Here is a 12133-nt window from a genome sequence, read left to right on the forward strand (position 1 = left end):
AAAGCAGCAGCAACCAAATCCTCACCACCAAGAGAGAAGCTGCTGCTACTACAAAGGAACATGAGTGATCTGGGAAGAGATCCAAGTCCTGGAATCTACAGGAACCTAAATTAAACCCACATTTTAATCATATCTTTACGTGACTCTCTCTGAATTCTGGAAGCGTCCCTTGTGAGAAACACAGCTGGTGGAGTATTTTAAGCCTGATGATGTCAGCTAGATTCTGATAGGCTTCTGCATAAGGTGACTCTTTAAAGGAGAAACCATCACCCTTTCAACCAGATGATGGCACTCTCAGCCTCTGAAAGGGAAGATGTCCAGCTGTGCCACTTTTAGCTGAGGTGATATCGTCTCTCTGAGCAAGACAGAATACACCACACTCAGGCACCTGCTTCCAAACCTCGGCTGATGGTGTTATGGCAGTAATCGGGCAATATTAAAAGGAATGTGGGAGGCTAAACTATGGGGTGACATAGATAGGATCAATTTTGAAAAACATTTCTCTGCAGAAAATGAACAGCCCTCCACAACTATTTCAATGACCCAGAGTAGAAGAGCCAGTGAAGTCCATCTGCTTTTTGTGTTGCGAGGTGTCACCCACTCCATTTTTTGGCAGAGCTCCAGGGTTTTCAGCAGCTGCCTGGGTAGAAGATTTGCACATCACCACATCTTTGTGACTGAGCAGGGCCAGTTCTGCAGCTGTCCAAAGCACAAGAACCCATCTGGGAGAAAGGAGAATGCTGCTAACTCTATTAGGAGGCTGGGAGAACAGGAGAACCTCAAAACTTTTAGATCACCGAGCAAGCACCTCCTCTTTACATTCATTGCGTGTCCTTTCTGACCACAGATGCTTCTTGGTATGGCCACTCCTCTGTAGACTCTGCCCCTATATATGTTCTTCTTCCTTTTTGCAGTCTCTGCCTTTGTGATAGGTAGGCCACATTCTGTACTTGCTTCCAAACCTCATTCCATCTTTTCTGCACCAGATCTTGACCACTTCTGCTCCAAACTGGACTGATTCTTGTTTCCTCATCTCTTTGTTTTTGCACCTGTATCCCAGCTGGACAATTCCACTGTTCTCCTGCAACCTGTTATTAACCATTTCTTGTCATTCTCGGCTTCTCTCTATGAGGCATTTATTAATCATTCATGATCCTTCAATCATAGAAGTTGGTAGGTACTGTCATCCTCTAGGGCTTCTCCTGCATTTTTGACCATTTTCAAGGCTTTTTTAAAGCCTGACAAACTGGAAAAATGACTTGTGTAATTCAGCCATTGTGTTATACTGCTGCGCCCTCTTGTGTTTACATAATACAAAATAAAGGAAAGCAGAGAAAGTAAAATCTCAGGGGGAGAAAGCCTATGTAAAAGATGCTTTCTTTCTTGCACAAAGAAAACAGAAGAGCAGGGACTCATGAAAGGTCAGGTTAAACACGTTGTGTAGAGAAGCCATCTCTCTGCTTCCCTTCAGAATGACCTGGCCCTTTTTCCATGATCTAACCCTAGAACTGTCACTTTATTCCTGGCACTCCTGTGCCTTTAACAAGAGGCTAGTACTGTACACATAGAGGAAACATTTTTTCTCTCTCCTAACACTTAACTTTAGGCCTCAAAAAGCTATGTCTACAAAAATGTTAATATTATTGAATTTTATTTGGCCAGGGCGGCTTGTTTTATATTGTATGTTGTATATTATATATTTGTATTTTAATGTATATATTTTAAAATGTTATTTTAATTTATTGTTGTAAGCCGCCCCGAGGCTTCGGCGAATGGGGCGGCATAAAAATGTTTTAATAAATAAATAAAATAAATAAAATAAATATACTATTTATCATTTGCTTCTGTACTGACCCATCTGAGCTATTTACATGATACATAGGAGCATACCCACCCTGTAGTTCTAACTTGCAAGTGAAAATGATTTTCTGTGAGCAAACAATATTGGAATATCATTGCATTGGTCCCTTTTCTACACAGAGATTATCCCCAGACTCATCACACTGGTTTGCACGTAACAATAACTCAGAATACATGTTGCCTATCTTGTGGAATCAAGGCTGTTGTTACATGTGAACCCTGCACTGTCTCAGAAATGCTGGTGCCTGAGTCTAATACAGTCTTCAGCACTTGTTTTCCTGCTGCAGTCTGTTACACAAGCCAGAACCTGTTATATCACCTCTACTGTATTTGTGAACAGGGGTGACCTTGAGTGAGCTAGAAATCTCAGCCTCAGGTATCCATTGATATAATGGAACTACTTGTGATCTATTCTCATAAGGTTGCTATAGGGACAAACTTACAGATAACAAGAGCTATAGAAGTGAGAGTGACTATTAATGGGCAAAAAGCTCTTGAGTACAATGGGCTGCAAATATCTTAAGCTGCATTTCTATTTTCAGTCTCCTCCAACTCAGCCCGGGCTCTCACAGTTTGCTGATCAGCTTTGATGTCTATAATGGAAAAAAAACCCTTTTCTTAAACTGTTTTTGATACAATACATCAGCTATCAATTCAAGCTGCATTCATAAGGACAAGCTGATACAATCCCATCCTCTGTATCTGCATTTAAGAGGTTTGTTACAAGCCCCCAAGCATGCATACAGCATCCTCCATTTTCTCTGCATGCATGTTCATTCCTGCTTTACTCAAACCAGTTTTCTGGGGAACCAGGATATGAGGCTGGGCACAAATCATGCTTTGGGATCATGATTTGTATAAATGATGCTTAGTTTGAACAAAATGATAGTTTGCCACATGCTCCAAACGGAAGCTTTCTCCTGTTCACAGGGTAAGAAGACTAAGTAATGCAAAAGCTCAATGTGCCCTGAGCTTGTAACAGCAAACTGTGGTTTATCCTGAAGTCTGAATACAGAAAGACCTAGTCTGCATGGCCATGGCATTATTAACAAGCCATGGTGGCTTACTAATCTCACCATGCATGTGGATCATGTGTTAGCTGGAAATCCCTAATTGGTCTTGCTGGTGTGCTTGTTGTGCTGTGGATGGTATGGCTTATTTGAGAGAATCCTCAAATAACCCACTGTGGCTTGTTTCCCTTGCAGCAATTGCCCCAACTGACTTTGCTTTGTAGCTTATGCCCCACTACTGTCAACCCTAGGAAATGTTGACTGGCAGGGGAAACTTCTCTGACAACTGAATACAAGAAAGAATGGAATGAACTAGGTGAAGAAAACAATGGAACTGGATAGATGAGGAAATATGGAGAGACTGGAATACAAGAAAGAATGGAATGAACTACGTGAGGAAAACAGTGCAACAGGATAGATGAGGAAATATGGAGAGGCTGGAAAAGGAGGTCAGTTAAAAATTGCTGACAAAACTATCCCACTGACTGGATTTACAGGATTGTCTCAGCTGTTTAAGCCATGAAAAGCTGCAGTGCTCATAAGCGCCATCCTGAAAACTCAAGTCCTGACCTGGGGAGTGGGGAGCCCTTCAGGAACCATTGCCTGTTTTAGGGATATGCAAAAGCTGCCCATCCCTGGCACAATCCACCCCTTCTAGGTTCTGGTAATATCACAAGGCTCAGTCTTGGCTTTAATATTCAAAATTGGTGCTAGCACATGCAGATCTCCACATGGTCTATCTGAACATTTGAACAGGCCCAATTTCTAAATAAGCAACTGAGAAACTATTTTAAAATAGCTCCAGGAATGCCAACAACACCTGCTCATAAATGTTGATGGAGAAATCAATGTTTTTAATAGAGATGGGGTATGCTGGAGCATAAGTGTGTTCACCCCACTCCAAGGGGGAAAAAACATACAGGGGGAAATCTCAAATTGAGAAACTATCAGAAATGATTTGCAACCAGCACTCTACACTGCAACATTCCATTGCAGGTCCCCACTAACCATATATAAAGATCAGCAGTATTCTTCCTGTTGCTGCATGTACAGTGCTAACTATGCTCTACAACAGGATAACTAGTTTCAGAGGGCCAAGCTATCACACAATAATTCCAGCCAAAACTAACAATAAAGGTCTGCTAACTTCAGACTAGCTTGTGCAATAGAGTGCTTTAATAAAGCAGAAGTGAAAATGATATTTGGATATTTTAACTTGGGGCATAGCACTGGGCAAGTGGTTGGATTGGATGGCTTTATTGGCCCCTTCCAACTCTCCTGTTTGATTCCCTGCTGTTGATTTCATTGATGATTTATAGAAACCTGAATCACCAATGACTATCAGTGTCAAGCTAAGTGTTCACTTAGTCTGCATTTGTCACTTATGAGACACTGAAATATGAATAGAAAATCATTCTTTTCTTCATATATGAGAGAAAGCAGAATAAATTCTGCAAACTGTGGACACAAAGTGCAGAAAACTTGAAGCAAGCCCAATGAGGTTCCTACTCAAGTAGAAACGTTCCAGGTGCATCCAGAGCAGCATTCTTGTCACACTTCTTTCCATTTTTGGGGTTGTACTTACTGTTTCAGTACTGATATTTACATGTCTCGTGTACATATATACTCCCCCCTCTTTTTTTTTCTTTGCTCTTTAGTTTAGAGCTGATTATGTAAAATTTAGCCAGCACAATAGCTTAAAAAATTTGGCATGATATCCTGGGGGGGAAAGGGTGAAAGACACCTTTAGAGGAAAACACAAAAAAGCCAGATTACAGAGTCATGGAGTAGTTAGCAAAACAAATGTAATGTTCAGAGTGCACAAGGACAATGCTGCAAAATCAAGTGGAACAGCACTAGAATTCTATCTAGACCCATTTGTAGGATGGTTTGTACCACTATCAAAAAATTGAGAAATGAAATGCTAAATGGAAACATATGGCAGTCTGTGGAAGGCACTATGGACTGTGCCATGTCCTAGCATTTTTCTAAGGATGCTGTGAACCAAGTCCACTGATTCAGGCACACAAAGGATTGTTTCAGGACGTCAACCTACAGAAATATACATGGGCTAATCTGATCCCTTTCTCTTACCACTTCACACATGACTGTCTTTGAAACCAAAGCTTTCCTTAAAAAGAAACTTTTCCAAGAAGAATTGCCAGCAGCTTTGCCATTTATAAAAACAACAACCAAAAATAATGATCCAGCCATACTTTTGTTTGGATGGACTAACATTTCACAGGATAGTGAACAAATTTTTTACTTTCCCACAACTCTTTGAATTACAGACTCTCCAATAATATGCAGCCTTCTCGCCTCCCTGCCTTTTTGCTTTGTTTTTCTGTTTTGTCTAGCATCTAGCCTCAAGAAGCAGGCTGGGAACTCAAAAGTTTGCTATGTGAGGACTGAGACAGTCCTACCCACAATTTGTGTTGGATCTTGCCCTAATAAAGTACTGGCTATTAGGCATGTTTAATTTACATTCAACCAACCTTTATATCATTCTGAATTTAAGCCAGCATCTGGAACTATTTCACCAAGATTGCTTTCCTTGGCACTGGTACAGCATTGGGTAATTCCTTTCACTATCATCATGCCACAACACCTATTAGCCATTCAGTTCTCCCAGGAGGCTAACAATAGTTAAGTAGGGGTATTGTCTCTGCTTGTCTAATAGCCTATCACCACCTCTGAAACTTATTACCTGTGCTCGATGCTCTCCAACTGCAAACTGTATCATGGCAATGCCTGGGTTATGGCTGTCATCAATCCTTTCCACGGTGCTGGAGTCTATTTTCAGGTCGCTGCTAATCTCTGCACTCTGTATAAAGTCTTCAGTTTTTAAATCTTCTACCTTCTTCAGTTCTCCATTGGCCAACTGAATTATAGATCCTTTCATGAAGTACGGAGGCAGTGTAGGAGGAGCTGTTGCTGAAGAAGGTACTGGCTGGACCAGGGGTAGGTGAATCTGGGCCTGCACCACTGCCGCCTGGTAAGCTGGCTGACTTGCTAGCGACTCAGCATTGAAATTCTCACTTTTCGGAATGGTGGTTGTGACAAATGTGTGAGGCACAGCCGCCAGCTGGGGAGATGAAGTGGCTATAGCAGGCGGTACCCCCGATGAGTCGATATCTGCATTGCCTACTGGTATTAAGAGGGGTTGGGTACCAGGGATCACCAGGTGCTGTGGGAGACTTCCAGGATAGCCAAAGGCTTGTTGCTGATTGCTCAGGTAACCAATTACTGGTGGCTGAGTCCCAGTGTAGAAGGCTGCAGCAGGCAACCCAACAGGAAGCTGCTCTGAGGCGCTGTGGGTGGTCTGAATGACTGTGTGAGGGGATAAGGTGGCAACTGCTTTCACCCCATCATGACCCATAGTCTGTTGTGGAGATAAAGCATAGGATCGGTGAGCTGTTTTTCCTAAATGCAAGCTTCCCTTTTCTCCAAGGGCTGAAGGAGGTGTTTCTCTGCTAGTGGCTTGCTGGACCTCCATGTCTGCAGTAGGTGTGCTGCTGTTGGGGACAACCATAACTGAGGACCGGACACTGGAGGAATCCCGTGCAATGTAATCAGCAGGGCTCGAGTGGACCACCACATGTCTGGCCTCATACTGATGAGATGGTTTATTGCCTGATTTGATAAGATTCACTTCTGAGGATGGCGAGATGCCATATCGCCTACTCTTCTCTATTTCTCCATTCAGTATTTCTTTTGCTTGCATAGCCTGCATCCTGCTGCTCTCGGACTTCTTGGTGGACTCCCTAGTGACAAAATGGCTGCCAGAATCTGCATATTGCACCACCACTTGGGAGGAGGGACCGAGGGTGAATGCATGAGGAATCACCGTCTGGTGGGGATGCAGATGGACTGGGATGGTCGGAGGGGAGACATTTCTGACAGCACTCTGGGAGCTAGAAATATGGACATACTGGTTTTGCTGGGTTGGTGGAGGAGACCCTGCTGTGATCAATCCAGGTGTCCTGACTAGATGTGGCTCAACTTTGTGCCCTTGCTGGTTTAGGTTGCTCACACTGGCCAGCAAAGTGGAATACGCCTCCAGCTGGGAACGCTGGGATGGAGTGGTTGCAACAGCAGTGGCAGAGGCTGCTGTGCTGGTTGCAGAATTGGCTGTTGGGGAAATAAGTGGGGAAGGAATAAATCCGGCATATGGTCCACTATACTGGGGCCCAACAAACTGGAAAGTATGTTGCAGGTGTGTGTACTGCACTGGGGAAACAGGAGTCCCTGCCTGTGAAAGTGCAGATGGGTACACTGTAGGAAGTGTTGCAGTAGCTGGAACTGACCTAGGTGCACTAGGTAGGGAATAATCTATTCCTGTAGATAGTGACTTGTGTAAACCTATTCCCAGTTGTGACCCAGCTTCCACCGAGATCCCTCCAGGCCTGTTCCGCCCAGCTGCACTGCTCTGGCCACTGGTTGTACTTGAGAGCCATGACAAGTTATCTGCACGGTGGTTTTCACTGGCCAGGACTAATGGCTTCACGTCAGAAGGCAGGCTGGTGGCAGGGATCTCTCGCTTCTTGGGTGGCAGGCATTCATTGCTTCTTTCCTGGTTGGATTTCATTTTTCACCAGCCCCTGCCCACTTCTGTGGCTTCACTGCCTGGCTAGCTCTGATTTCAGTCTGCTAAGCGGAAAGTCACATTTGATTTCTGAAAGGGATCCAGAGACTTCATGAGGAATCATCTCCCTGTGAGCACAATCCTCCACAAGCATCTCTGGAATGAGATAGAAGAAGACAAAAAGAAAGTGGGGTAGAAGAGGAAATCAAAATGCTAGCAGAAACAAAGTAAACTAATATAAATCAATAACATTCTTTTTGCAAGATGCTCTGGTATATCATTGTTGCAGCACTAGGCTAATTAAAACTATTATTTTTCTCAACGTACATCCAAGGGCAGAATCTTTAAGAGTATGTCCTTCAGCTTTCAACCCCAATTACATTTACTTGAAAACAAAATCCATTGGATACAGTAAGATTTACTTTCAAGTAATGATGCAAAGTATCTCTTTCCCACCTTTCTCACAAGAAATATAAGGTTCCCACTAAAGCATGCAGCCTTAATTTTTGTGATGGAGTGTTATTTACACACTGCATGGTAGTTTATTTTGGTGAATGTACACAGTGGACATTAGTAACTATCGTCTTAACTGGGATGATAATTTTACCAACACAAAGGAAGACAGTAGCACATCAATGATTAAAACACTGCACAAAATGAAACTTACTGTGGCAAGCTGTACTTAAAATGTATCCCAAAATTAATTTGAATTAAATACATATGTGTATTTCCTGCCTTTTTTTCTTCACTATGAAAATGAAGGCAATGTATATGCTTTAGAGATCATCAACATTAAACTGGAAAATAGGCAAAAATAATCTCCATGGCAATAATAGAGCATGGGAATTATTCATTTCATCACTTTTCAAATATAACTTAAATCAGGGACACAAAATCAAAGATGGTTTTGCCTTTATAAGTATTTTTTGTTACAGGTGTTGAAATATTTCTTTCCATCACCTCTCCTTTGGCTTTTCTTTTTGAACTACTCACTAGAGAAGTGCCTGTATAAGGATTTTACTTTTTGATCCCTGTGACAGTGATCTACATGGATAGATTAAGCTCTACCTACATGGTTAGAATTACATGCTATGATAATCGTACATGTAGCTCCAATCATATAATGTTCCCTTGTTTCTTGGTAACCAATGAATTGTGAGCTGCAGCTGTTGCCTGATTTCTCCCTGTGTAGGAGAAGAGCACTTTAAAATGACTGGGAGCTACTCTGTATTAGGAAACAGGTTCAATAAACTTTGGGGTAGGGGAACATAATTTTAAAAATTAGGGCAAGTCTAGGGCAGCTAGACAGCAGCTGCAAAATTTGGTTCTGAATGTCAGAATTATCCTGGCGTCCTCCTTAGAGGATGGTCTGGTTTTCTATACTGTGGCAGATTTTAAGTGTGGGATTGCAGCAAAAGACTGCATGAGCTAGTATAAATATCTTTGCCTGTGAGAGTGCAGAAAAAACCCCCCTGGAATATAGGTCAGAGGTCTTAGCATCTCAGAACAGAGCTGTAACATAAGTGACCCCTTCTTTCAAAAAAATCCCCTCAAGATTCTTTGGATGCTGAGTCTTGGCCTAAAGCCAAAAAGCAGTAGAAGACAGAGGGGACACACATCCCCAAAATTGTTTATAGAAGATTGTAGGGTACATGGTTTGGCTGAAATGAGGCAAAGCTTTAAGTTTTCTATTGAGTATCTCCATCTTCAGCATGTTCACATGCACACACACTCATAATTAGAACGCCACTGAGAAGAACAGCAATAGTCAACACATTTTTATACTGACTGTAATTTTGGCAAAGCTGAAGACCCTTCAGGGGTCTTGCAAAGGTCTTGACCCATCAGAGGGCCAAGCTCTAAACAATAAATATTTGTGTGGGGGGGAGGGAGGGAGGAAGAGAGATATCGGTTTTAAAAAAACAGAATACTGTATTAGAATTATGATCTTTGGAACACTGGTGGACAGGAAAGAGAACAGACTCTACTGGCAGATTCCTAACTGACCTGTGTGACTTTTATTGCTGAAATGAAGAAACTTTACATGGAAGGACTATTAGTTCAATCAAGTTCTGGTAAGGTAAAGGTAAAGATTTCCCCATGACATTAAAGTCCAGTCATGTCTGACTCTAGGGGGCAGTCCTCATCTCTGTTTCTAGCCAAGGGAGCCCACATTTGTCCGCAGACAGTTTCCGTGGTCATGTGGCCAGCATAACTAAACACCGAAGTGCACAGAATACTGTTACCTTCCCACCAAAGTGGTATCTTTTCAGCTACTTGCATTTGTATGCTTTCAAACTGCAAGACTGGCAGGAGCTGGGACAAGCAATGAGAGCTCACCTCGTTGTGCGGATTCAAACTGTAAACCTTTCGATCAAACAACCCAGCAGCTCAGCAGTTTAACTCACTGCACCACCACATCCCTATCAAGTTCTGGTACTTAGTATTAATTTCTTTGTTCAGAATTTTTTGAGTTGTTTGACATTTGCACCTATTGGATCTTGGGAGTTCTACTTAAAAAGTATTTTCCATTAGACTAAAGATGGCCCATCTGTGCTTGAGAGAACACAAACTTAACATATTCTTTCATTTTGGCCCAATGACATTCATTTCTAGAATTTGGGGTGATGGTGATGATATATACTGAATGAAAGTGCTTGTAAATGGATCTCTGTGATCTCTGCTAACTACAGAAAAAAATACTAATTTAAGCAATGCAAGTACGGTAAGCAGAAGTCCTAGCTGGAAGATAATCCAGGAATGAACTCCTTGGCATATCTTTTGGTAGAATTTATCATTTCCACTTAGAATTAAATTGTGAAAATATCTGAAGAGCTATATCCCACTAATTGTAAACCACCCAAAAAGCTTTGGCTATTGGGCAATACAGAAATGTGCTCAATCACAAGTAATTCAGCATCAAAAAGAACTATACTGAAACAAGCCCTGCAAAAAAGTCAGTCTGCAGGCTGCATGTTGCCCATGATTGTCTAAGAAAAATGAAGGACTATGTTAAAAGGGGCTAATTTTAAAGAGCACTGTAAATGTATAATTATTTATGATACAATGATGGTTATGCAATGCTACCAGATATGAAAAAAGGAATCTATACCTACAGAACTGCTAATAGACAGTGCCAATGTAATGCAGTTTATTATAGCTGTATAACTCACAAATCTCACAATGGCTAAGTAAGTGATTCAGTTTACTAACTGGTAACCATATCTCTCTAGCGCAGGTGTCCAACCTTTTGGCTTCTCTGGGCCACACCGGAAGAAGAAAAATTGTCTTGCACCACACATGAAATACACAAACACTAATGAAAGCTGATGAGAAAAAAACAAAAAGAAAAACAAAAAGAAAAAAAGGTATGTGCATAATTTTTGTGATATCTGCCACCACAGATAAGGAAAACAATCCTCACATAATAATCTTAATTATGTAGCACCCCGTTTGGAGAGTCCTTTAAAATCGTCAAGCAGGTCCCAAGTTTGTGATCACTAATATAGAAATGAACATATATAAGTAATAAAAACTTCATTGTTTTTTGATATTTTTATTATAAAAGTAAAAGAAAAGAGGGAAACATAAAACTAGTGGGATATTTGACATTGTATTTGAGAAATTAATGCATCAATATCTGGTTTAATGGAAGTAGTTGCAATTCTCAGTGAGTTCTCAAGGTTCTTGTCAGATATTTTAGTTCTAATTTTGCTCTTAGTGTGTTTCATTCTTGAAAACAGTTGCTCACAAATGTAGGTGCTGCCAAAAGCAAAGACATGAATAAGGCGTGATTGTGAAGCAAGGGGTATTTGTCTATGAGAAGACAGGACCTATACAAGTCCATGATCAATTTTTTAAATTGAATGTCAGATTGCAGAATGTCAGATCTATGCATTCCATTTGAAAATTGGCAAGTAACGTATTTATGTCAACTGAAAATGAGGCACAAATATACCAAAATAGTGATTATTTCCCCAGAAATCTTGAAATCTGTTTTCAAATTCTTGTATCAAATTGAAAAGCAAGTCTGCATATTTTTCACTGTTCACAGGACTGTGTTTAGCCAATTTGTCAAAATGTATAAAATTGTTTGCAACAGTAGTTTGAAATATTATTGATAATAGCTGTGTTTCACTTCCCAAGTCACCGTGAGCACATGTAATGTCTGATGGTATCAATTTGACTGTCTGCGCTTGAAAGATAACACAGTACCTTAAAACTGAAGCCATGCATGCATACAAATAGCATACATACATTTATTTTATGTGATGTTGCAACACAACGTTGATGTCTACAAAGTTCACAGTCGAGAACTGTGCAATCAAGTTATCCCCCCCCCTCAAAAAATCACAAAAGAATCTCAAATGTTTTAAGTAAGTTTATGATTTTGAGTTGGGCTGTATTTGCAGCCATCCTGGGTTGCATGACGCCCACAGGTCACGGGTTGGACACCCCTGCTCTAGTGCCTTAGACAAGCTCAGTCCTGCCACTTGGCATGTATAAAGCACAAATGCCAGAGAGTAAGACTGGGACTTAAGTCATGTGAAGATATGCTTTACTTTTGAACCTCCTTAGAGGTTTGCTTCAGACAATCAAACAATCTATGGTTAACAATCCATGAGCTACCACATCAATCCCTGGGTTGTTTAAACAAAGAATTAGCATTATGTGTGAA

General features: G+C 41.2%; 1 protein-coding gene across 15 annotated transcripts in view; it reads right to left on the reverse strand.

Annotated features, from left to right (window-relative positions):
• The window catches only part of ATXN1 (ataxin 1), a 472419-nt gene that overhangs the window by 19223 nt on the left and 441063 nt on the right, over nt 1-12133 (reverse strand). For all 15 annotated transcript variants that reach the window (XM_044426652.1, XM_044426654.1, XM_044426653.1 and 12 more), the window contains one exon: nt 5578-7611. In XM_044426652.1, the coding sequence (XP_044282587.1) occupies nt 5578-7458 (1881 nt within the window). In that variant the 5' untranslated portion in view covers nt 7459-7611. The remainder of the gene's footprint in view (nt 1-5577; nt 7612-12133) is intronic.

The sequence above is a fragment of the Varanus komodoensis genome, unplaced genomic scaffold (genome assembly GCF_004798865.1).
Source record: "Varanus komodoensis strain SLA01 unplaced genomic scaffold, ASM479886v1 scaffold17, whole genome shotgun sequence".
NCBI lineage: Eukaryota > Metazoa > Chordata > Lepidosauria > Squamata > Varanidae > Varanus > Varanus komodoensis.